Source organism: Pseudorasbora parva, chromosome 21 (assembly GCF_024679245.1).
Source record: "Pseudorasbora parva isolate DD20220531a chromosome 21, ASM2467924v1, whole genome shotgun sequence".
Classification (NCBI taxonomy): Eukaryota; Metazoa; Chordata; class Actinopteri; order Cypriniformes; family Gobionidae; genus Pseudorasbora; species Pseudorasbora parva.
In genome coordinates, this window is record NC_090192.1 from 41,226,529 (window position 1) to 41,252,505 (window position 25,977).

Sequence of the window (25,977 nt, forward strand, 5' to 3'; positions counted from 1 at the left end):
AAAACTGCGCTACATGGCACTTTAAAAACTGGAGAGTTTATTTATAGTTCAATTACGGATATTTCACGTCATGTTCGAATGAATATTCAAATATCGAATAAAAAGTGACAGCCCTATTACACATAAGTTCATAGTGGGCAAAAATGTCCATGTTGAAAAACTGAATCTTGGGAGCACAGACTTCAGTTTGCTCTCATTTTAAAGAAGACCCTTGGCAGATTATTGTTAAAGTCAAAAAAGTTTAAAAGGTGAAACCAAAAAAAGTTATAGATGTTTAAGTTTATGAAAATGATTTATGAATAATATTTTTTAAAACACTATATATATTTTAAAAAACATGTTAGGCTCTAAAACTAGAAAATCAATGCCATGAATCTAAAAAAAGCTGTGTTTCAAATTTGAAGTTGATATCTCAAAAAATGAGCTCTCAGTAAGATTTGGTTTGGGCGCAGTGCCAACTTTTCCTAATTAGATGCCAGCAAACTGCAGTTGAGTTTTTCTCTCTCATATATTACAAGCACACACATGCACACCTACACACAATTTTTACATACATACACACTACACTCTGACATCCATAGCAACACACATACACTGTTATAGCTGCATAATCGTTCAAATTGGCTTTATAATATGCATAAAACAGGAATAAAGTAAGTATTTGCTTTATACGCCAAACCTGAAAAAATGCCAACATCTAGTATTTTTTTTTAAAAATGTACATTTTGAAGCCTTGCCAAAAGAATAAAAGCCTATTAGCAAAGATTGCATCATTTATGGTTAAATGGCAACAGGATTAAAAATAGCAGTTTTAATGGGTTTCAATGTGGACATTTTTGTCCAAAAGGGCCTGAGTGTGAGTATTTTGTGCAAAATAGTTTTTTTTTTTAAAGGAAATGGTGGTTAAATATTAAAATTCCAATAAAAATAAACACCTGTGCCAAATTGTATACAGTTAGTATTACCACAGGCAAAGTTATCAAAAAACAAAACTGAAAAGGACAAAAATGTCCAAGGGTTAAAGCAAAAACTCCTTATTTTTTCCCAAAACAACAATTTTTCCTTGTCTAGTAAATGTTTCTTAATGTAAGAATGTTTAGATTTTTTGACTGGAAACAAGACAAAAATACTGAGTAAGAAAATTTTTTTTTTTGCAGTGTGCAGGACAGCGCACTATGGAGAACGTCATTGATGTACATTTAAAGCGAATAAAGTGTTGATCGTTGTAACCAATCACAGACATGTTTGATGAGTGCGTGAACACAATAGCCAATCAGAGGTGTTTAAAAATCCGTTCAATAGTGCTCAAAGCGTCGCATTTTTTTAAATTCTTGGTACCAAAGTGGGCACTTTAGACGATGCTAAATGACACACAGTCAATAAAATGTAGTTGCACCGATTATCAGGCCACATAAATGATGTAACAAACACGCTAAGCTGTCCAAATTTTTTGAGTTTTTGCATTTTATGCTGAGCACATTTCTGAGATGGGTGAGGCAGTGGACGATTACCTAGTTTTAGCGGGACGATTTCCTCCAATAATGTGCATATTTTATATCTCCGTCGCTGCGATGTCGTCGAAGGTGATTTAGTTTGCGCTGCTCTCGTCGTCCTGCTCTCTGGACTCCAATCACACAATAGTTCTGCTCGGACACCCGCGAGTAAAAAGTTCTGCTCGATCGATGTGTTGAGAACAAGCTGTGCCATTTTGTTCTCAGAACCCCGGGTAGCGAGAACTTTTTTCTCTTTTCTTGCGGAGTATTTTGTAGCACGTAGGCCACACTGCAAAAAACGCTTTTCTTACTCAGTATTTTTCTTGTTTCTAGTCCAAACAGCTAAAAATTCTTAAAACAAGAAGTATTTACTAGACAAGCAAAGTCGTGTTTTAGGAAAAAGTAACTCAAAATTAACCCTTAAATGCATAGACTTCATTCTCTACCCTCCTCCTCATTCATCAACCTTCTTAGTATTCCTCAATCAATCCATTTTAAACAGAATAACAAGAAAAAAATAATAGAATTATAATTGAATGCCTGTTTTTCCACTATTTTTTTTGTCAAAATTGTATCGGGTCGCTAACGACCCGAGGTGTGTAAGATTGTATGTATTTTTTTATTTTTTTTGCACATTGATAAATGAATCTATAAATGACAAAATAGGGCGCAATTCACCTTGATTCCACAAGGTGGCAATGTCTGATATGCAATAATGAAGTGACGTTTCACTCATTGTTACCTCTGACAGAAAACGAAACAATAATAATTATAATCTGCAAAACTTGAAATGGCTCAGTGATTTACTGCAGAGAGCAAAAACTGAACACAATCAGATATTAGTGTCAATATCACTGATGATGGATCTGGTGAAGAAGCTGTCAGTGAGCAAAATATTGATTTTGAAGACGTTGAAAATGAGTTTTGAGAATATGTGTGAGATGGCGAATATGAGTAGATGCTGAATGTAAACGAGCTCTAACGAAGACATATGATGATGGGATAAAACATCTGCTCAAACTGAACCCGTCCAAGCTCCAAAAGGGAACTAAATGTGTTTTATTTTATCCTTCTGTAGCTGTTACTCTAACATCAGGAGTTTTATATATTATCACGACAGGTAGAGATCTATCCATGTTAAATATAGATCCGAGTCGAACCGAATATGTAAGAATGTTTGGCGACATCATGCATTTAAAGGTTAAGATAAACAAAATAAGATTAATAATCTGCCAATGGGGTGAGAAAAATAATTTTAACTCAAACAGAAAACAAGATTATTTTTCTCACCCCATTGGCAGATTATTTATCTTATTTTAAGCAAAAACTCTCTTCATTTTGAGTTATTTTCCCCCCCAAAACATTTACATTTTTATGCATTTGACAGACGCTTTTATCCAAAGCGACTTACATTGCATTCAAGGCACACATTTTACAGTTTTGTAAATTCTTGCTTTCCCTGGGAATCGAACCCATGACCTTGGCGTTGCTAGCGCCATGCTCTACTGGTTGAGCTGTACACTGTAACAAATTATTTAGAAAACAAGTTACCTGGTTGCCTTAAAATTTTGAGTTCATTGAAATAAAATAAAAAATTGTTAATACAATGAAATTTCGACAACCTTTATTAAAATATTATTACAAGATTTTGTAAGCATATTGGGTAATTGTGTGTGTTTTATTTTTGATGACGCAGCCAAATTGTTGATGATTTATAAAAAAATTTATGTGGTTCATATACAATAATATTTTGAGTTTCTATTTATTAAACAAATTTCCTTCATTGTATCAACTCAAATTTTTTATTTCAATAAACTCAACATTTTAAGGCAACCAGGTCACTTACTTTTTTAAGTTAAACCAACAAAAAAAATTTACAGTGTAGGAAAACCAGACAATAATTTTTACTGGTCTAGTAAATGTTTTTTAATGTAAGATATTTTTGATATTTTGACTAGAAACAAGACAAAAATACTGAGTAAGAAAAGCATTTTTTGCAGTGGTAACAAACACGCTATACTGTCCACAGTTTGAGTTTCTGCATTTTATGCTGTCCACATTTCTGAGATGGGTGAGGCAGTGGACGATTACCTAGTTTTAGCGTGACGAATTCCTCCAATAATGTGCATATTTTATATCTCCGTCGCTGCGATGTCGTCGAAGGTGATTTCGTTTCCGCTGCTCTCGTCGTCCTGCTCTCTGGACTCCAGCTCCAGCCTGAGTTCTCGGAGCGATCGCTCCAGATCTTGGTTCCTTTTGTACATCTGCACGTAATTCTGCTGCAACTGCTTTTGGTAGCGGATCACTTTATCCTTCTCTTCCTCCCAGCTCTTCCTCTCGCTCTCGAATGCGACGGCGCGATCGGACGCATGCTGGCGTTCGTATGTGAGCTCCGCCTTTATTCGCTCCATCTGCTGCTTTGAGGCTTTCAGATCCTGGCTTTCGCTTTCCTTTTCGGATGCGGCGCTTAAAGCCTCTCGCAGACGGGTCGACTCTTCTTCCAAACGGCTCATTTTCTCTCGGAGCAGCTCGCTTTCGCTCTTGCGGCGCTGCAGCTCGTTCTCACACACCTCGAGCTCTAGGGTTCGTGTGTGTGAGTGTGTGTGAGCGTCCTGAAGCTGACTTTGGCACGTTTGTAGCTCCGCTCGAACCTCCCTTAGTTGACCGCGTAGAGTCACCAGCTCACCCACGCGCTGAGCCAAATCCGCCTGAAGGTCTTTCAGCTGCTGCTTCATCAACGAAATCTCACCGGATTTCTGGCACACCTGAGGAGTCGAAATAATTCAGGTCTTAGCAAACGTCTTAAAGGGTTAGTTCACCCAAAAATGTAAATTTGGTCATTAGTGTGGTTGGCCAGCCGTCAGTCCTCCGCTCATCTTCACACACAGATGAAGATATTAGTGTTGAAATCCGATGGCTCAGAAAGGCCTTCATTGACACCAATGTCATTTCCTCTCTCAAGACCCATAAAGGCACTAAAGACGTCGTTACAAAGCCCATCTCACTACAGCGGCTCTACAATCATTGATGAAGAGGCCAGAATAGAGTTAGTGCGCAAAAACACTAAATAACGACTTATATAGTGATGGCCGATTTCAGAACAAAGCTTCGAACCGTTATGAGTCAGTGAATCAGTAGAGTCAGTAGAGCCGCTGTAGTGAGATGGGCTTTGTAACGACGTCTTTAGTGCCTTTATGGGTCTTGAGAGAGGAAATGACATTGGTGTCAATGAAGGCCTTTCTGAGCCATCGGATTTCAACACTAATATCTTCATCTGTGTGTGAAGATGAGCGGAGGACTGACGGCTGGCCAACCACAGGAGGAATTAATCACACAATGCACATTTCTGGCTGAACTAACGCTTTCAGGGTTACTATAATGTCCCTTTTTTCAACAAAACAAGGAAACATATCTGTCGTTTTACTTCTCTAGTAAATGCATCTTTATTTAAGAATTGTTAGATATTTAGACTAGAAACTACAAAAATTCTAAGCATTTTTTGCAGTGTTTTTTTCTACGCTCGAACAGAAAACAAGATTATTTTGCTTATTTTAAGAAAAAAACTAAATTTTGAGTTATGAGTGAGCTGTTACACACTGCAGAAAATGCTCTTCTTTACTTCTCACATAATTTTGTCTTGTTTCCAGTGTAAATATCTAACGATTCTTAAATCAAGATGCATTTACTAGATCAGTAAAAAACTATAAGTAAAACGACAGAAGATATTATTTCTTGTTTTGTTGAAAATAAAATCTAAATGAAGTGAGTTTTTGCTTAAAACAGGCAAAATGATCTGCCAATGGGGTGAGAAAAATAATCTTGTTTCTTGTTTCCGTCCCAATAAAAAATAGTTTTAAGCAAAAACTTGATTTTATTTTCAACAAAACAAGAAATAATATCTTCTGTCGTTTTACTGATCTAGTAAATGCATCTTGATTTAAGAATCGTTAGATATTTAGACTAGAAACAAGACACAATGACTGAGTAAGGAGCATTTTTTCCAGTGTTTTTTCCTACTCTTGCTCTCCCGATCCGTAGCCTCGACTCCTCACCTCCCATTTGCTCTCCTCCAGTCTGGGACCGAGCTGAGTGTGCTCTCGCTCGTAGGACGCGCATCGTTCCTCCAGCCTCTGCCGCTCCTGCAGGATTTGGTTCAGGTCATCCTGATGCTTTTTCTTCTCCTGCTGAAGCTGAAAAACCTGGAGCTGTAGGAGCTGCTGCTCCCGCTGAGCCTTTTGGGACGCCTTCTGCATTTTAGCCGCACACGTCTGTCTGAACTCCTCCATCTCCAGCTCCGTGCGCTTGTGTCTCTCCTCGTACACCTATCATACACACATTTAGTCTATATTTAGATCACATCACTGCTGTTTTGGAGTCTCTACATTGGCTCCCAGTCAAGTTTAGGGTTGATTTTAAAACCTTGATGCTCACTTACAAGGCTTTACATGGGTTGGCACCACAATATTAGTCCGAGGTTTTAACTCCCTATACTCCGTCGCGTAATCTTCGTTCGTCTGAAACTGGCCTTTTAGTTGTTCCAAAAGCTCGTCTAAGACTGATGGGCTTTTTCCTCATCAGCTCCAAAATTGGGGAACTCTTGACCGCTTGAGATAAGGCAAGCTCAATCACTCTGCATTTCTAAATCTAGCCTTAGAACTCATTTTTTAGGGTAGCTTTTTATTTAACCTTTGTATCAATTTTATATAGTTTGAATTGTTTTTTACCATTTTTCTGTTTTCTTCTTCATTTTGTGTACCATGTTTTGTCTGTTCTGTAAAGTGCTTTGAGATTTAAAGGCGCTATAGAAAATAAAGATTTATTATTATTATTATTATATCATATTAAATGTTATTATAAATAATCTCATTTCTGATTGAAATCTTTTGTCTTGTTTCAAACAGAAATAAGATTATTTTTCTCACCCCATTGGCAGATCATTTTGCCTGTTTTAAGCAAAAACTCTCTTCGGGTCGCCAATGTCACATGATTTCAGCAGTTTGACGTGATCTGACCTGCTGAAATCACGTGACTTTGGCGACCCGAATCATTGATCGATTCACACGTTTGAATCTTTTTGGAGGAAAGCGGAAGAGAAGCCAATGCTGAATAAAGTCGTAGTTTTTGTTATTTTTGGACCCAAATGTATTTTGGATGCTTCAAGAGACTCTAATTAACCCACTGATGTCTCATATGGACTACTGTGATGATGTTTTTATTCCCTTTCTGGACATGGACAGTATAGTGTGCATACACTTGCATACGCTCTCAGACTAAATATAAAATATCTTAAACTGTGTGTGAAGATGAACGGAGGTCTTAAGCCTGATTTTCAAACTCGTCGGGTCACTGCTCTTTTCACACTGCATGACTATCTGGGGTATCATTCAGTCACTGCTGTGTTCACACTGACCGATGGTTTGACGACAGATGAGTTCACACTGCATGACTGAACAAGAGGAAGAATCGCCGACAACTCTCTCTCTCTCCGGTGCGCAAACTACGTTTCCCAAACACACGTGCGATGTGACGAGTAAACAACGCGAGATCACACGTGCGTCAGACCGCAGTTCTCGCGCGAGACTTGGAATTGTTATTAAAAATGATAAACTGCACAAAGTTTGCTTCACACTGTATGTGCGCTGATTTGTGGAGAAACAGAAAAAAGATTATGGCGGAAGAAATTGTTGGAGAGACAGAGGGAGCCAGGATTGTGTTCTGCAAAGACAGTTTGAGGTAAATAAATACATTTGTAATGTGCTGCGGCTGGATGTGCAAATGCTTGGCCTTTGTTTCTGTTTGATAGATTTGTAAATATATCTATTAAAATACTGAAATTCTGCTCTATAACTCCTCCCTGAACCTCCTGCTGCCCTGTATCTCACTCTCTCATTGGCTGTCGGTCATCGCCGATGTAATTTTCAGTCAGAACGCAGTTCACACAGCAGGAGTTTCAATCGCTGACAGGTCCAGATATTTAGCTGCCAAATATCTCACGGGCGTCTGCGACTCGTCGGGGATTCTCTCTGATCGCGTCTTTGATTATTCACACTGCGTGATTGTCACTCACGTGCACAAGCACCGATTTGCCGATAATCTCGGCATTTGTCGGCGACTCAAAATAGGGGAAAAATCAGGCAACTGAACTATGCTTTACGGGTGTGGAACGACATTAGGGAGAGGAGTTAATGACAGACATTACATTTTTGGCTGAACTAACCCTTTAAGAATTTTTTAGATATTTAGACTAGAAACAACTAGTCTACTCTACTACTCTACTCTTGTGTAATCGACTCGCATCCTAAATAAACCCGTCTCTTGCATGATACCCAGAGATTTTTAATATTCCGATCTAATATGATTTCTGACCTGTAAGGTTGCCAGAATAATAATCATACACTGTGTGTTAATAGGCCAGAGGAGTGTGTTAATAGTCTGGTTTCTCTAAGGTTTATTTTTCTCCATCATGCCCTGATGGAGTTTCGGTTCCTTTGGTCGCCTTTGGCTTGGCTTGCTCAGTTGGGGACACTAACATTATGATCTAAGTTATTCAACTAAATATACAAATAACATTAATGAATTAGGTCTTATTTAATTCTATAAACTCTAATACTGATCTGCCAGCATTGTCACTCTATGATAAATTAAAATGATCTGATAACATCACTGTTTCCTCCAGAACGACTGTACAGCCGAATCTAATTCTGCTGCAGTATTGTCCTGTTTAACACTGAAGCTGCTCTGACACAATCGGCATTATAAAAGCGCTTTATTAACAAAGCTGATTGATTGAACAAAAGAAAATTACTAAGTAAGAAGCGCATTTTTTGCAGTGTGTAAACCGACGGACACGCACCTGACAGATGGCGGCTTCGTTCTGGTCCAGGTTGTCCCTGAGCTGCCGTAGCTCCAGGTCTTTTTCCCTCAGCTTCTCCTCCAGTTCTCTCACCACGGCCTCATAGGCCTCCATGGACAGCATGGCACCGCGGCCCGATCCGGAGCTCTTGCTGGAGGACGAGCGCCCGCTGTCCGAGTTCGAGTGATGCTTTCCGGCCTCGCTGTGGGAAAACTCCCTGAGATTGGTCAGGGAGTTGAAGGATTGGCTGAATAATCCGTTGCGAGCTCCGCTGTAAGAGCTGCGGCGTTCTGCGGACACCGGCTCGTCTTCCGGGGAAAACCGGCTGAGGTTCCCTTGGCTTCCCGAAAGTCCGGCTCCGGGCCGCGGACTCAAGTACTGTATCCTGGGAACCACGGGTTTGAAGGCAGTGGGTCTGATTATGGCCTGCTGGATATTCTGGGACACAGTCAGACATGATGAGAAACACACTGCACTGCAAATAATGCTTTTCTTACTCAGTATTTTTGTCTTGTTTCTAGATATCTAAAGATTCTTACATTAAGAAACATTTACTAGACAAGTAAAAATTATTGTCTTGTTTTGGGGAAAAATAACTCAAAATGAAGAGAGTTTTTGCTTAAAATAAGATAAATAATCTGCCAATGGGGTGAGAAAAATAATCTTGTTTTCTGTTTGAATTAAGACACAATCAGACATGATGAGAAACACACGTGGCCCTACTTTCCACTTTTGTGGTGGAACTAGCAGCTTTGCTAGATTTGGTGTAACGAACGGCCTTCGTTAAATGGTTAGTTCACCCAAAAATTAATTTTATGTTATTACTGACTCCTACTAATGTCGCTCCACACCCGTCAGACCTCCGTTCATCTTCACACACAGTTTAAGATATTTTATATTTAGTCCGAGAGCGTATGCAAGTGTATGCACACTATACTGTCCATGTCCAGAAAGGGAATAAAAACATCATCACAGTAGTCCATATGAGACATCAGTGGGTTAATTAGAGTCTCTTGAAGCATCCAAAATACATTTGGGTCCAAAAATAACAAAAACTACGACTTTATTCAGCATTGGCTTCTCTTCCGCGTTTGTGTTCCATCCTCAGATAAAGATTCGAACGGTTATGACTCAGTGAATCGATTCATGATTCGGATCGCGTGTCAAACTGCTGAAATCACGAGACATTGGCGATCCGAATCATGAATCAATACGCTGATTCATAACCGTTTGAATCTTTATCTGAGGATTGAACACAAACCCGGAAGAGAAGCCAATGCTGAATAAAGTCGTAGTTTTTGTTATTTTTGGACCCAAATGTATTTCGGATGCTTCAAGAGACTCTAATTAACCCACTGATGTCTCATATGGACTACTGTGATGATGTTTTTATTCCCTTTCTGGACATGGACAGTATAGTGTGCATACACTTGCATACGCTCTCGGACTAAATATAAAATATCTTAAACTGTGTGTGAAGAAGAACGGAGGTCTTACGGGAGTCATTAATCACAAATTTCATTTTTGGGTGAACTTACCCTTTAAGTTATATTGTTGGCCTTTATTATGGTAGGGAACCGGATCATTGTATTAATCCCTAATCCTGTACTCACCCGTTCTAGCTGTCCGGACACAGGAACCAGTTTCGGAGGCCCGTCCGTTCCAGCCATTCCTAAATCCAAATGATTATCGTTCCAGTCCCTTATTAAATCCTCATGGGAGTATGAGCGCGCTCCGAAGGCTTTGGATCGGCCGGCGATGGCCCTCCTTTTGCTGGATGGGGTTCGGCTTCCAGCCTGTGAGGCTTCGGACCGCAGAATCCCGGAGCCAGAATTGCCCTTCCGGAAGTTGGTGCTGACCTCAATATTGGCTCGGTCGGGATACGTGATATGGGTCGGCTTCATGCTGCTGACCGCTCCCATCGCCCCCATTAGAGGAGGCGAATTGGGCTGGAGCCGGCGGTCCAGGCCTAGTTCTGGATGGTCAATGGACACGGGGAGAGACTGGACCAGCGCCATGGCTCAAAAAACCTGCAAATAGAGGAGACTCGCTATTATTATAGGAGCGCCATCATTCAAACCCAAAATTCAAGCCGCTGTTTTTCTACACTGCAAAAAATGCTTTTCTCACTCAGTATTTTTGTCTTGTTTCTAGTCTAAATGTCTAATAATTCTTACAGTAAAAAACATTTTCTAGACAAGAAAAAGTAATTGTCTTGTTTTGGGGAAAATAACTCTAAATGAAGAGAGTTTTTGCTTAAAATAAGATAAATAATCTGCCAATGGGGTGAGAAAAATAATCTTAATTCAAACAGAAAACAAGATTATTTCTCTCACCCCATTGGCAGATTATTTATCTTATTTTAAGCAAAAACTCTCTTCATTTTGAGTTATTTTTCCCAAAACAAGACAATTACTTTTGCTTGTCTAGTAAATGTTTCTAGTTTTAAGATTTTTTTGATGTTTGGACTGGAAACAAGACACAAATACGAAGTAAGAAAAGCATTTTTTACAGTGTTGTTGATCAAACTGGGATGTATTCATCTAATGTAGATTAGTCCCATAAGCTGAGCGCAAGTGATTCGTCGGCATGAACCGTCTAAAAACAATTGGTGCTATTTGGCACTAAAAGTGGCTCTTGGCTTGTAATCATAGGGGAACTACTTCTGGTGCTGTAGCACCATATCTTTAAAGGTACTCTAGCCCCTTTGTCGAATGGTGCTATGTAGAACCCATAAGAGGTGCCATATCGCAGTTTATTTCTTCCTCAATAATGGTGCTAAACGGCACTAACAGTAGTTCTTTGGTGTGTAAAGAACCTTTAAAAGGGCTTGAAAGGTTCTTTGTAAGGCAATGGTGCTATATAGCCCCTTTACCACCCCAAAGAACCGCTGAAGAACCATACAGGGGCTTAACAGGTTCTGTATATGGTAACGGTGCTATATAGCACATCAGTCATCCCAAAGAACTGGTGAAGACCCGCTGAAGAACCACTGAATCACCAAGATTTGGTGCTATACAGCACTTAAAGTGGTTCCCCTATGATTACAAGCCAAAGAACCACTTTTAGTGCTATATAGCACCGTTTTTTTAGAGTGTACACTGTAAAAAATATGTTCCATAAGTTATGACAACATACGTTTTACATTGTTTTAACTCATCAAAATAAGAATAAAAATAAAATCAAAATGAAGAGTTTTTGCTTAAAGGTGCACTATGTAGTATTTTTGCAGTAAAATATCCAAAAACCACTAGGCCGGTGTTATATATTTTGTTCAGTTGAGTACCCACAATATCCCAGATGTTTCCAACTATTTGTAAATTGTGAGAAAATTGCTATTTTAACTGAGGACAGGGACGTGTCAGCATTGCGTCTGAGGGAGTCGCCTGTCAATCGCGTCATATCTGCGCTACCCTCGGTTTCGGCTTTTATTTCGCAGGAGCGCTTTACTCTTAGCAGTGTGAACAAGTGAACGCACGGAATAACGTCATAACATCGTTTTCAACACACTTAAATGTATCTAATATGATAAACAGAGCTGCTTTACCTCATAATCATAACCGGAAGAGCGGATCAGTGCAGGCGACCGGCGACTGTCTCCCGTCCCGTCATAATAAAAGTCCCGGTATTCGCGAGGCGGGTATTTTTTTAACAATCGCTCCAGCAGCTGTGCTCAGCTCCACAACACTCGGTCCTGCTCTGCTCGTTAATGTTTATAACGTTAATACATTTATTAACATTAATAACCGCATGCATGAACGTGATTTCTGCCCGAGTCCTATTTTCCACCGGCTGTGATGAGAAGACCACATCTCCCAAGATGCTGCGCTTACACTTTGCGTCATCAAACTACGCATTTGTTTTGAATAGGCGCCCTCCAGTGGACGTAAAGCTGCATAGTGCACCTTTAAAGCAGGCAAAATGATCTGCCAATGGGGTGAGAAAAATAATCTTATTTCTTGTTTCCGTCCCAAACAGAAACAAGATTATTTTTCTGACCTCATTGGCAGATAATTTTGCCTGTTTTAAGCAAAAACTCACTTCATTTTGATATTCTTCTCCAGAAAACAAGGACAAATATCTCATGTCATTTCATTTATTGAGTAAATGCATCTTGATTTAATAATATTTAAATATTTAGACTGTATACAAGAAAAAATACTAAATAAGAAGAGCATTTTGTGCAGTGCAGGACTCTGAAGTTTGGCTCAGGAGAGGTTTGTGCTCTTCACTAATGCCTGTGAGGGATTGTGAGTGTGTTGTTCCTCGTTTGTAAGTGACTTTGCATAGATGAATAAATGTAAATAAGCTCAGCTGACGCGGTTCCTGAACTGGGTCAGGATCACTGATGCACACACACATTAAACACACACACACATATCTCGCTCACACAGATCATCTTCTTCATGACTGACCCTGAAGCCTCTGTGAATGAGCCTTTCAGATCCTCTGACAAATCTGACATTTCTCCAACACAACAATGACATTTCTTGGAGAACAATGAGCTTTGTGCTCGGAAACTCACATGGACTTACATTTCCTTATTTTTCTCTTCAAGCGTCCCCATTTACAGGGAAGTTCATCACAGAAGTACAGCGGGTTGTGAATGTTCCCACACGTTGACCCGTTTCTCCGGAGAGAAAGACGTGTGTGTGTGTGTGTGTGTGTCGTCTCTAGAGATCAGAAGACAGAGCTCTCGATATGAACTCAGTATGACACACTGCAAAAAAAGCTTTTCTTACTTACAATTTTGTCTTGTTTCTAGTCTAAATATCTAAAAATTCTTACATTAAGAAACATTTACTAGACAAGTACAAATTATTGTCTTGTTTTGGGAAAAATAACTCTAAATGAAGAGAGTTTTTGCTTAAAATAAGATAAATAATCTGCCAATGGGGTGAGAAAAATAATCTTGTTTTCTGTTTGAATTAAGATTATTTTTCTCACCCCATTGGCAGATTATTTATCTTATTTTAAGCAAAAACTCTCTTCATTGTGAGTTATTTTCCCCAAAACAAGACGATTACTTTTGCTTGTCTAGTAAATACTTCTTGTTTTAAGGATTTTTAGATGTTTGGACTAGAAACAAGACAAAAATACTGAGTAAGAAGAGCATTTTTTGCAGTGCAAGCCATTTTTAATATTAACTCTTGATATCTGTGATTATATTTAAAGTCTGTGAGTTTGCATATGGCAAGCTGTTTTAACGTTTGTCAGTTCCCAGGATATTCTTCATATCAACAATGACATCACTGGCAGAAACATGAATTCTGGATTTAAACTAGTAATAACTATAATTCTTGATATCTGTAATTGCATTTTTACTAATGTCACCATCGGCTGCCATTCAAACTCAATTCATTTCCTACTAGTTAAAATTCCACTTTCACATCAGAAATACAATTATTACTAGTAAAAAATTATAATTTTTGATATCAATAAATACTTGTTACTAGTGCAAATATAAATTCCTGATATCGGGAACTCAATTGTCACTAGTTGAAATGTTAATTCTTGATATAAATGTATTTCAACATTACATTAATGATTTCTGATAGCAATAATTTCAGATTTCTAAAATGTCTTTATTGCTAGTAACAATCACATTCAAGATATCAGAAATTAACATTATCACTAGTGTTGAATTATTGATATCAAAAATGAAAATTTTTACTAGTAGCAATTCAATTGTTGTTATCAAGAACAGACATTTGCACTAGTAACCATGTTATTTATCTTTTAAAAATTATGATTTTTACTAGTAATCAGTGAAAGAGGAATTTCAACGAGTAAGAAATCAATTCTTCATCAACAATTGAGTTTTAATGGCAGCCTATGGTGATGATTGACTAGTGAAAATACAACAACAGATATCAAGAATTATAGTTATTACTGGATGAGATTCAATTCTTGATATCAAGAATTCAACACTAGTGACAATGTTAATTTCTAATATCATGAATGTGATTTTTACTATTAGTAATCACATTCCTGATATCAAAAAAAAGATTGACTAGTGAAAATACAACAACAGATATCAAGAATTATAGTTATTACTGGATGAGATTCAATTCTTGATATCAAGAATTCAACACTAGTGACAATGTTAATTTCTAATATCATGAATGTGATTTTTACTATTAGTAATCACATTCCTGATATCAAAAAAAAGCATTTTACTAGTTAAAATTGCAATGTTGATATCAAGAATATCCTGGAAAGAAAAATGGCTTGCCATAATCCTGGGACTCAATAAACGTCAAAACGGCTTGCCACATGCAAACTCACAATCAGATATTAAATGTAGGCTTGGGCGGTATCCAAATTTTGATACCGTCAAACCTCCCCCCTATTTTACCTCGGTATACGGTATTACCGTGAATAATTAAAACATTATGATGTAAGGCTCAGACAGCGTCAACAAACTGTTGGCTTGGCTTATATATATATATATATATATATATATATTTATATATATATAGGCCTATATTTTTATTTTATTTTTTACATTTGAGCCCCTGCCCCTGAGAAACTCTCTGCACGTTTTATGCTTACCGTTATGAGACAATTGTCAGACAATTGACTTTTTTTTTTGTGAGTCCCATGTCCACTTTATTTTTGTGGAGTTCATGCTTATTGCTTACATTGCCAGCTGTGTGACAAAAGGCTTCGGCAATATTACAGCATAGTCCGAGGGTGCGCTCGGTTTTTCATCCACGCAGCAGTGAGTGGATGGTGGTTTCGGATATGCGCCCTTAGGTTCAAGGTATTTCCATCTCTCGCGGTCATCTTTTTGTTGCACAATTTGCAAATTGCCTCGTCTGTATTTACCGTCAAAACCCAAAATACTTCCAAACTGCAGAAGTTGTGTTCTTTTTCGAGACCGAATAACTCAGTGCCCGACTCGCCGTCTTTTCCCCTCTCTCTCTCTCTCTCTCTCTCTCTCTCTCTCTCTCTCTCTCTCTCTCTCTCTCTCTCTCATCCACGCTGTCACAACAACGCATACACATATTTAGGCATTTAATAAATAAATAGTATTTAATATGTAAATAGTTTAATTAGTTCAACTTATTAAATATTTAATAATTAATTGTTAATCAGCAATATGTAAGTTGATCTGTTTTTTTTTTGACGGTTTGACGGTATTGAAACTGATACCGTTGCTATTTTTAGATCCCGCGGTATACCATTTTACCGTATTACCGCCCAAGCCTAATTAAATGCACACTTTAAATACAATTACAGATCTCAAGAATGAGCATTTCAATTGAATCGTTGATACTAAGAATTCATATCCGGGAATGACTTAAACATCAAAACGGCTTGCTGTATTTTTCCGGTTAAAACCTTGAGATGGCGTTCAGTTGAGAGGGCAAAAGCAAGTCGAAAGTTGAGCGTGTGTGTGTGCGTGTGTGTGTGCGTGTGTGTGTGTGTGTGTGTGTGTGTGTGTGTGTGTGTGTGTGTGGTGTGCCCTGCGTCATGCATGACACGCTGTAAAACTCAAACACGTACATCTAGTGTGTGTTTACACAAAAAAACAACACGGCGCTTGACACGGATTCATTTCTCCAGAGGAATATCTCAAGAAAAGTTGACACTTCATTTAGTCTCTGAGCAGTGAGAGTCTCTTTAGGGAGATAATGATTTAAAGATTGAACTAATGCCTGTCAGACACACACACACACACACACACACACACACACACACACACACACACACACACACACACGGTTCTCCGTCACATACCTGATGTTAAATCCTGCATGTCGTCCGGTTCTGTGACACTGATACTGATGCAGTGTGTGTCCGTCAGTCCGCTTCACTTCCTCTAGCTGAAGTACTACAGTCTCAGTGTGTGTGTGTGTGTGTGTGTGTGTGTGTGTGTGTGTGTGTGTGTGTGTGTGTGTGTGTGTGTCCCGAGGGAAACTCTTTCCTCTGCCGCACGTGTGAAATGTAGCTCAGTCTCCATCCCTGCACTCTTTCTCCGTCTCTCCGTCCTTCAATATCTTCCTTCTTTTCTCTTCCATCAGTACTGATGGTGTGTAATTATGGGAATATTAGCGTATTAAACGCACTCATGGTTTCATCTCTTTTAGGCCACTCCTGGTCAAAAGTCTGGAAACATTACTATTTTTAATGTTTCTGAAAGGATGTTGAAAATGCATTATATTTTAAAGTATATTCAAAAAGAAAAGCATAATTTTAGATTATAATAATATTTCACAGTTTTCACTGTATTTTTTTATTAAATAAATGCAGTTTTGGTGAGAACGGATTTAAAAACATTAGAAATAGTCTCTAGATTAGACTGTTTGAAAAGACATTTAACATTCAGTAATTTATTGATTTGACGGCACTGACACTGTCAAATGAGAACAAAATGAGCTGAATAATAGCTATGAAAAACTAATAGAACTGAACCGAATCAAATCTGAACTGATCCTAACCAAATCTGAACTGAACCGAATCAAATCTGAACTGATTTTAACTAAATCTGAACTGAACCGAATCAAATCTGAACTGATCCTAACCAAATCTGAACTGAACCGAATCAAATCTGAGCTGATCCTAACCAAATCTGAACTGAACCGATTCAAATCTGAACTGATCCTAACCAAATCTGAACTGAACCGAATCAAATCTGAACTGATCCTAACCAAATCTGAACTGAACCGAATCAAATCTGAACTGATCCTAACTAAATCTGAACTGAACCGAATCAAATCTGAACTGATCCTAACCAAATCTGAACTGAACCGAATCAAATCTGAGCTGATCCTAACCAAATCTGAACTGAACCGATTCAAATCTGAACTGATCCTAACCAAATCTGAACTGAACCGAATCAAATCTGAGCTGATCCTAACCAAATCTGAACTGAACCGAATCAAATCTGAACTGATCCTAACCAAATCTGAACTGAACCGAATCAAATCTGAGCTGATCCTAACCAAATCTGAAATGAACCGAATCAAATCTGAACTGATCCTAACCAAATCTGAAATGAACCGAATCAAATCTGAACTGATCCTAACCAAATCTGAAATGAACCGAATCAAATCTGAACTGATCCTAACCAAATCTGAACTGAACCGAATCAAATCTGAACTGAATAGAATCAAATCTGAACTGCACCGAATCAAATCTGAGCTGATCCTAACCAAATCTGAACTGAACCGAATCAAATCTGAACTGATCCTAACCAAATCTGAACTGAATAGAATCAAATCTGAACTGATCCTAACCAAATCTGGACTGAACCGAATCAAATCTGAACTGAATAGAATCAAATCTGAGCTGAGCTGATCCTAACCAAATCTGAACTGAACCAAATCAAATCTGAGCTGATCCTAACCAAATCTGAACTGAACCGAATCAAATCTGAACTGAATAGAATCAAATCTGAACTGCACCGAATCAAATCTGAACTGAACCGAATCAAATCTGAGCTGATCCTAACCAAATCTGAAATGAACCGAATCAAATCTGAACTGATCCTAACCAAATCTGAAATGAACCGAATCAAATCTGAACTGATCCTAACCAAATCTGAAATGAACCGAATCAAATCTGAACTGATCCTAACCAAATCTGAACTGAACCGAATCAAATCTGAACTGAATAGAATCAAATCTGAACTGCACTGAATCAAATCTGAGCTGATCCTAACCAAATCTGAACTGAACCGAATCAAATCTGAACTGATCCTAACCAAATCTGAACTGAATAGAATCAAATCTGAACTGATCCTAACCAAATCTGGACTGAACCGAATCAAATCTGAACTGAATAGAATCAAATCTGAGCTGAGCTGATCCTAACCAAATCTGAACTGAACCAAATCAAATCTGAGCTGATCCTAACCAAATCTGAACTGAACCGAAGCAAATATGAATTGAGTTAAATCTGAACCGAATCAAAACTGAACTAAACCAAATCAAATCTGAACTGAACCGAATCAAAACTGAACTGAGCCAAATCAAATCTGAACTGAACCGAAACAAATCTGAAACAGAACTGAATCAAATCTGAACTGAATCAAATCTGAACTGAACCAAATCAAATCTGAAATGAATCAAATTTGAACTGAATCAAATCTGAACCAAATTAAATCTGAACTGAATTAAACCGAATCCAATCTGAACGGAGCTGTCTTCTGTAGACCTACTTTACTTGTTTCGCAGATTATTAAATTTCCTGTGTTCTTACTGTGAAGCTTTGAAACGAATCTGTACAAACTACAAGCGTATCAGATCACAGTGTTTAGGGCCTGGTTTACTCCAGTATTATATTCTGGGCCGGCCTCGATCCACACATCTGAGCGATCAAACACAAACTGCTCAGCGTGGAAACTCTTTGATTCACATGCGGATCTAGCCGTCTAAACACACATCAGGTGAAGCCAAAACCAGCCTATTCATTGAGATCAGTAAAATTAAAAGTACTACAGGTCAAATATTACTCCGTTACAAGTGAAAGTTGTAAAAACTGATTTTTACTTGAGTAAAAGTACAGAAGTATTCGTTTTCAAAAGTCCTTAAGTATCAAAAGTAAATGTCCTTCTTTATGTCGCCGCATTATTGTATTATAGTTGTATAAATGCACATTATGCCATCATGGTTTAAGCCAGTCAGTGACGCTCCATCTGACACACTAGCAGACGACTAACTTAAACTCATTTAAATACTTGTAGAAAAGTTACAAAGCTGCTGTCACTTTAAGGCCGAATGCACGGATCCAATACACTGATACACATCTGATATTCTCACACTGTTCACCTTCACTGAAGACAGAATCAACTTTGTTTATGTCAATCCTCCACTAAATGAGCATTTGGACATCCGTCTTCTTCCATTTTGCTCTAAACTATAAATCAGTGTTTAATAAATGCTGTGAAATCATTGAACTTCACGAGACTCTACAAGAGTGATTCCTGAAAGGCTTTCTGCAAAAACCCAAACACCTTTAAAAGAAGAAAAAAATCATCACTGACTTTCAGAGCTGCGACAGAAACGACTTTCCACTTCGAGGACCTTGATAGAAATGTAGTGGAGTAAAGAGGACGATATTTGTCTTTCAGATGGAGTGAAGTTAAAGTCAGAAGATTACAGAAAAAATAATACTCCAGTAAAGCACAGAGACTCAAACAGTGGACTTCAGTACAGGACTCGAGTAAATGAGCTGAGGGACTGTCCAGCTCTGCTGCAAACACACTTAAAAACATCTTCCAGAAAGTTTTGAATGGGCGAGCTTTCTGGTGTATATATAGGCTAGTGTAAGTAGGCTACAGCGTGCTGTGTGTCTCTCTCAGGTCCTGTAAGTGGGTCACTGGACACAGTTAAACTGGTTCTACAGGCAGAGCGAAGCGGCCAGTGCAGAGAACAGAACGACACGAGACCAGAACATAAATTCAGGATCAGCTCAAAAACACACACACACTCACACACGCTTGTTTTTGTGACATATGGGGACATTCCATAGGCGTAATGGTTTTTATACTGTACAAACCGTATTTTCTATCCCCTTACACTGCCCCTAAACCTACCCATCACACACACACATACACACAGCCCCTAAACCTACCCATCACACACACACATACACACAGCCCCTAAACCTACCCATCACACACACACATACACACAGCCCCTAAACCTACCCATCACACACACACACACACACACACACACACTGCCCCTAAACCTACCTATCTCACACACACACACACACACACACACACACACACACACACACACACACAGCCCCTAAACCTACCCATCACACACACACACACACACACACACAGCCCCTAAACCTACCCATCACACACACACACACACACACACACACACAGCCCCTAAACCTACCCATCACACACACACACACACACACACACAGCCCCTAAACCTACCCATCACACACACACACACACACACACACAGCCCCTAAACCTACCCATCACACACACACACACACACACACACACAGCCCCTAAACCTACCTATCACACACACACACACACACACACACACACAGCCCCTAAACCTACCCATCACACACACACACACACACACACACACACACACACAGCCCCTAAACCTACCCATCACACACACACACACACACAGCCCCTAAACCTACCCATCACACACACACACACAGCCCCTAAACCTACCCATCACACACACACACACACACACTGCCCCTAAACCTACCCATCACACACACACACACACACACACACACACACACACACACTGCCCCTAAACCTACCCATCACACACATACACACACACACACACACTGCCCCTAAACCTACCCATCACACACATACACACACACACACACACACACACACACACACGCACGCACACACACACACAAGCCTTTTGTAAAGTGGGGCCATGGGTAATGTCCTCATATTTCACCCTCTCCTGTAATACCTGTGTCATACCCATGGCATTATACACATTTGTGTCCTCATATGTCACAAAAACACACACACACACACACACACGTACACACACGCACGCACGCACACACACACACACACCTTTAGTCAAGCAAGAAAGATGATGGCTCAAACTCAACCAGACGAGTGTTTGATGTTGATGATAATCCAGTGGAATTAACACTGAAAGCACTAATAAATATCAATAATCAAAAATGCTGTCGCACCTGATTACTGACGACACTTTTGATTCACTGAGATTCATTTTTTAGTAAGATTGAAATCAGCCGAAAACTAAAAAAGTCTGTTCATCAATCAAATGTATTTAATAATTAACCCTCAAATAAAATGTTTTGCACACTGCAAAATATACTCTTCTTACTCAGTATTTTTGTCTTGTTTCCAGTCTAAATATCTAAATATTCTTACATTGAGAAACATTTACTAGACAAGTTAAATTATTGTCTTGTTTTGGGGAAAAATGGGCCCAATGAAAACTGTTTTATTTTATTACCAAATTCCATTTTTTTCTGTTCAGATTTTCTGTATTCTGTTTTTTTGGACTTCAATTAAATTTTAGTAATAAAAAGGCATATTTAATTAATTTAAATCATGCAACTTATTAAATTCAACAATAATGTATTAAAAGTTTTTTCTGTTTTCTGGATTCCCTTTGAACGGTTTAATTCAATTTTAATAATCAATGATTTAACAATCATATTATCATTCTTTTCATTTATCTTTTAATCATATGAAATTAAATAACTTCTTGTCAACTTTTCTGTGTAAAAATGAGCTGTCCTGTTAATAATAATTCACTGATAGACTTTCCTAAGGTGAATGTGGTGTTATGGGAAATATTAAAAGCTGTTTTATTGACATGTGTCCGTTTGAGTTGTTCTGCATCGTTTAAAATACTTTTTGCTGTTTATTCAAGAGATGATCGCTTCTCATGCGCTCCTCCAAAACCAATTTGGCTGAAATCAAAATATCATCTCAGATTTATATTTGATACATTACACTTGATTTTCATGAACTAAACACAACGTGTAATTGAATCCAATGCAAGTTTCTTTGAATAAAAGCATCTGCCAAATGCATTAAATGATCGCTTTTGTTTTGTAGGCTTGAATATTGAACGAATCGTGAAGAGGTGGATCTGAATCGTCACAGCCGTGTGTGTGTGTGTGTGTGTCAGTGTGTGTGTGTGTGTGTGTGTGTGTGTGTGTGTGTGTGTGTGTGTGTGTGTGTGTGTGTGTGTGTGATGGGTAGGTTTAGGGGCAGTGTAAGGGGATAGAAAATACGGTTTGTACAGTATAAAAACCATTACGCCTATGGAATGTCCCCATATGTCACAAAAACAAACGTGTGTGTGTGTGTGTGTGTGTGTGTGTGTGTGTGTGTGTGTGTGTGTGTGTGTGTGTGTGTGTGTGTGTGTGTGTGTGTGTGTGTGTGTGTGTGTGTGTGTGTGTGTGTGTGTGTGTGTGTGTGTGTGTGTGTGTGTGTGAAAAATTATTTAGTTTGCATATAAATTGTATTCTGGTGAGAAAATGACCATTAAAATTTCTGGTCCAGTGGCATTTTATTTATTATTTTTACCACCAAATCTCAATTAATAATAAAATAAGTATTAGTTAACCAATAAACCTGCTCTACAATACAATATACAACTAATATATTCCATATCATTACAGTAATTATTACATTAGGGATAAATTAGTTAAATTAAATATAAAAATATGCGATCTTGAAAGGCTTTGAGTTTATTCTGTAATCTATTAATAATTGGATTATATGTGAGCGGCACATAAATCCGGCGTGGCTTCCCATAACCCAGAGTTATGCTATTAATACGCTCTCTATTTATAGAGCCGTCGTTAGCGCAGGCCTTTGTGTGTGTGAAAGGTCTCGGTATGATTATTGAGTTTTAAAAACAACTTTAGGCAAAAGCAGAAGTCATAAGGAGATGATGTTTCTGTGATGATTTTCAGATCTGCATGCCGTTATATTATTAGCCCAGCTCTAAAGGAGAAGTTCAGCAAATATGATCTTTTCATAGAGAAAGCTTTCTCTCTCATACACACACACACACACACACACATACACGTTTGTTTTTGTGAAATGTGGGGACTCTCCATAGGCGTAATGGTTTTTATACTGTACAAACCGTATTTACTATCCCCTTACACTGCCCCTAAACCTACCCAACACACACACACACACACACACACACACACACACACACACACACTGCCCCTAAACCTACCCATCACACACACACACTGCCCCTAAACCTACCCATCACACACACACACACACACACACACACACTCTCTCTGCCCCTAAACCTACCCATCACACACACACACACACACACACACACACACACACACACACACACAGGAAACATTCTGCATTTTTACTTTCTCATAAAAACTCCTCCTGTGTGATTTATAAGCCTTTTGAAAAGTGGGGCCATGGGTAATGTCCTCATTTTTCACAAAAACATGCACACACACACACACACACACACGCACATGAGTTTGATGACCTCATTTCCTGTGCAGCCACTTGTTGATATTTTTGTCATTGGTCCTCTGGGAGTGTCAAAAGGTTTCTCAGGGAACAATCTGTGTGTGTGTGTGTGTGTGTGTGTGTGTGTGTGTGTGTGTGTGTGTGTGTGTGTGTGTGTGTGTGTGTGTGTGTGTGTGTGTGTGTGTGTGTGTGTGTGTGTGTGTGTGTGTGTGTGTGTGTGTGTGTGTGTGTGTGTGTGTGTTTACAGGAACAGCGGATGTGGGTTTGACCATCATGAGCAACATCTACTCTCATAGAGTTTCACTGAAGTAACAAAGCTCAAAAACAAAGCCTCCTGATTGGCTGAGCAGTGTCTCTTAGCCCCGCCCTCATTCCCTGATGTCTCTGAGACTGGAAGAGTTTGGCTTGTTTTCTGCTGAGATTGCCAAGAGCTGAGATTCAGATATGATAATGAGCGCTTGCTTTCTGACCAATCAGCAGAGCAGCTCTCAGAGAGGCGGGGCTTAGAGAGACTGAAGAGAGAGATGAGAATATTAAAGTGTTTTTGACCTTAGTCATGTGAACCTGTTTCTATTGTTGAGTATCGCCCTAAAACCCTTCCCTAAACAAATCCAACTCTAATCTTAATTAATTGTCAGCGGCTTTACATGACAGTGAAGAGCGGTTTCGGTCCAACAGCACACGAGTCACTTCAGTCATTAAAGGGCTAGTTCACCCAAAAATGTAAATTCTGTCAATAATTACTTACCCTAATGTACAAAAGTTCATCTTCACACACAGATGAAGATATTAGTGTTGAAATCCGATGGCTCAGAAAGGCCTTCATTGACACCAATGTCATTTCCTCTCTCAAGACCCATAAAGGCACTAAAGACGTCGTTACAAAGCCCATCTCACTACAGCGGCTCTACAATCATTGATGAAGAGGCCAGAATAGAGTTAGTGCGCAAAAACACAAAATAACGACTTATAGAGTGATGGCCGATTTCAGAACAAAGCTTCGAACCGTTATGAGTCAGTGAATCGATTCATGATTCGAACCGTTATGAGTCAGTGAATCGATTCATGATTCGAACCGTTATGAGTCAGTGAATCGATTCATGATTCGGATCGCCAGAGTTAAACTGCTGAAATCCGAATCATGAATCGATTCACGAGTTCACACTTACATTGATTAAATAGAGTAAAGATTATGCACATATTTGGGAAATTTTTGCCCGATCCCAGAGTATCCCCCCCCCCCGTGATGGAGATAGTTTAGACTGCATGTATTATTATTGTTTTGATATTTATAGGAGTTTAATTAAGTAAGTGAGGAGAAGGGGTGGTGGGAAGGTAAATCGGCTGTACACCTCCAATCATTGATTAACTGATTAGTTTAATGTGCTCCACTTGTTATATTAGGTTTAATTATCTGAGCCTGCTCCACTTTTGTTTTATTAGTTTTAATTGTCTGAACGTGCTTCTCCCGAAATTAGTTTGTAAAACTTCAATTCATAACGGTTATAAACAAAACAAAAAACATTCTGACTTTTTACATTTTCAAAAAAACAAAATTTAGTATGTTTACGAATCCATTTACATTGTGGGGACCGCTGGCTGCTGATCTCAGGTTTATATTACATTGTGGGGACATTTGCTCAATATAATATAAACAAGTACACACACACACACACACACACACAGAGAGTCTGTTATGATATCAGTTTGAAGCTTTGTTTTGTCAAACTGCTGAAATCACGAGACTCTGGTTATCCGAATCATGAATCGATTCACTGACTCATAACGGTTCGAATCATGAGTCGATTCACTGACTCATAACGGTTCGAATCATGAATCGATTCACTGACTCATAACGGTTCGAAGCTTTGTTCTGAAATCGGCCATCACTCTATAAGTCGTTATTTAGTGTTTTTTGCGCACTAACTCTATTCTGGCCTCTTCATCAATGATTGTAGAGCCGCTGTAGTGAGATGGGCTTTGTAACGACGTCTTTAGTGCCTTTATGGGTCTTGAGAGAGGAAATGACATTGGTGTCAATGAAGGCCTTTCTGAGCCATCGGATTTCAACACTAATATCTTCATCTGTGTGTGAAGATGAGCGGAGGACTGACGGCTGGCCAACCACAGGAGGAAGATTTTTAAGAGATGCTGCATTTCTGGCTGACGTGTCCCCGCCTGTGTTTATATCAGAGTTTATAGGGTCGCGCCCAGATAGAGCGATTATAGCAGAGCCGTCAGAGATAATATCAGATAAACACAGCAGTGCTTCAATAAACAACCAGTAATCAACACAGACCGTTATACACTCCCGAGTCTCGACTGAACGTGTCAGTGAATATGAATGCAGTCAGGACTTTGTCTAATCAAACAGACTTCATTAATGATTGGCTCAGTGAAACGCAGCTGATTCCAGGTCACTGGAGGGATCCAGATTCACCAGTGAATGTTTGACTGAACCATATTTTGGCACGTCGACCGTTTAAACTACAAAATCTCCATTTGCAAAATGGTAAATGGATGCCACTAATGCAGCGTGACAACAGTGTTTTTCATGTCAATATAAAGTAGAGGTGACCAAAGCATGCCTGCTGGTTCATTTGCAGTTTATTTAGAGAGCAGTTTTTGTTCACTGCACAACATTC

General features: G+C 38.9%; 2 protein-coding genes across 5 annotated transcripts in view; one reads left to right on the forward strand and one right to left on the reverse strand.

Annotated features, from left to right (window-relative positions):
* The window catches only part of pdzd7b (PDZ domain containing 7b), a 56,258-nt gene extending 34,237 nt beyond the window's left edge, over positions 1-22,021 (forward strand). For all 3 annotated transcript variants that reach the window (XM_067430168.1, XM_067430170.1, XM_067430169.1), the window contains exon 17: positions 21,923-22,021. The gene's annotated coding sequence lies outside the window, so the exon portion shown is untranslated. The remainder of the gene's footprint in view (positions 1-21,922) is intronic.
* Positions 1,158-25,977, reverse strand: part of lzts2b (leucine zipper, putative tumor suppressor 2b) — a 26,694-nt gene continuing 1,874 nt past the window's right edge. The window contains exons 1-5 of one of the 2 annotated variants that reach the window (XM_067430174.1): positions 16,093-16,205; positions 9,960-10,376; positions 8,347-8,784; positions 5,546-5,815; positions 1,158-4,258 (exon numbers count right to left, since the gene is read on the reverse strand). In XM_067430174.1, the coding sequence (XP_067286275.1) occupies positions 3,626-4,258; positions 5,546-5,815; positions 8,347-8,784; positions 9,960-10,364 (1,746 nt within the window). In that variant the 5' untranslated portion in view covers positions 10,365-10,376; positions 16,093-16,205 and the 3' untranslated portion in view covers positions 1,158-3,625. Of the gene's footprint in view, positions 4,259-5,545; positions 5,816-8,346; positions 8,785-9,959; positions 10,377-16,092; positions 16,206-25,977 lie in introns of those variants that run through there. The other variant, XM_067430173.1, reaches the window with a different exon arrangement.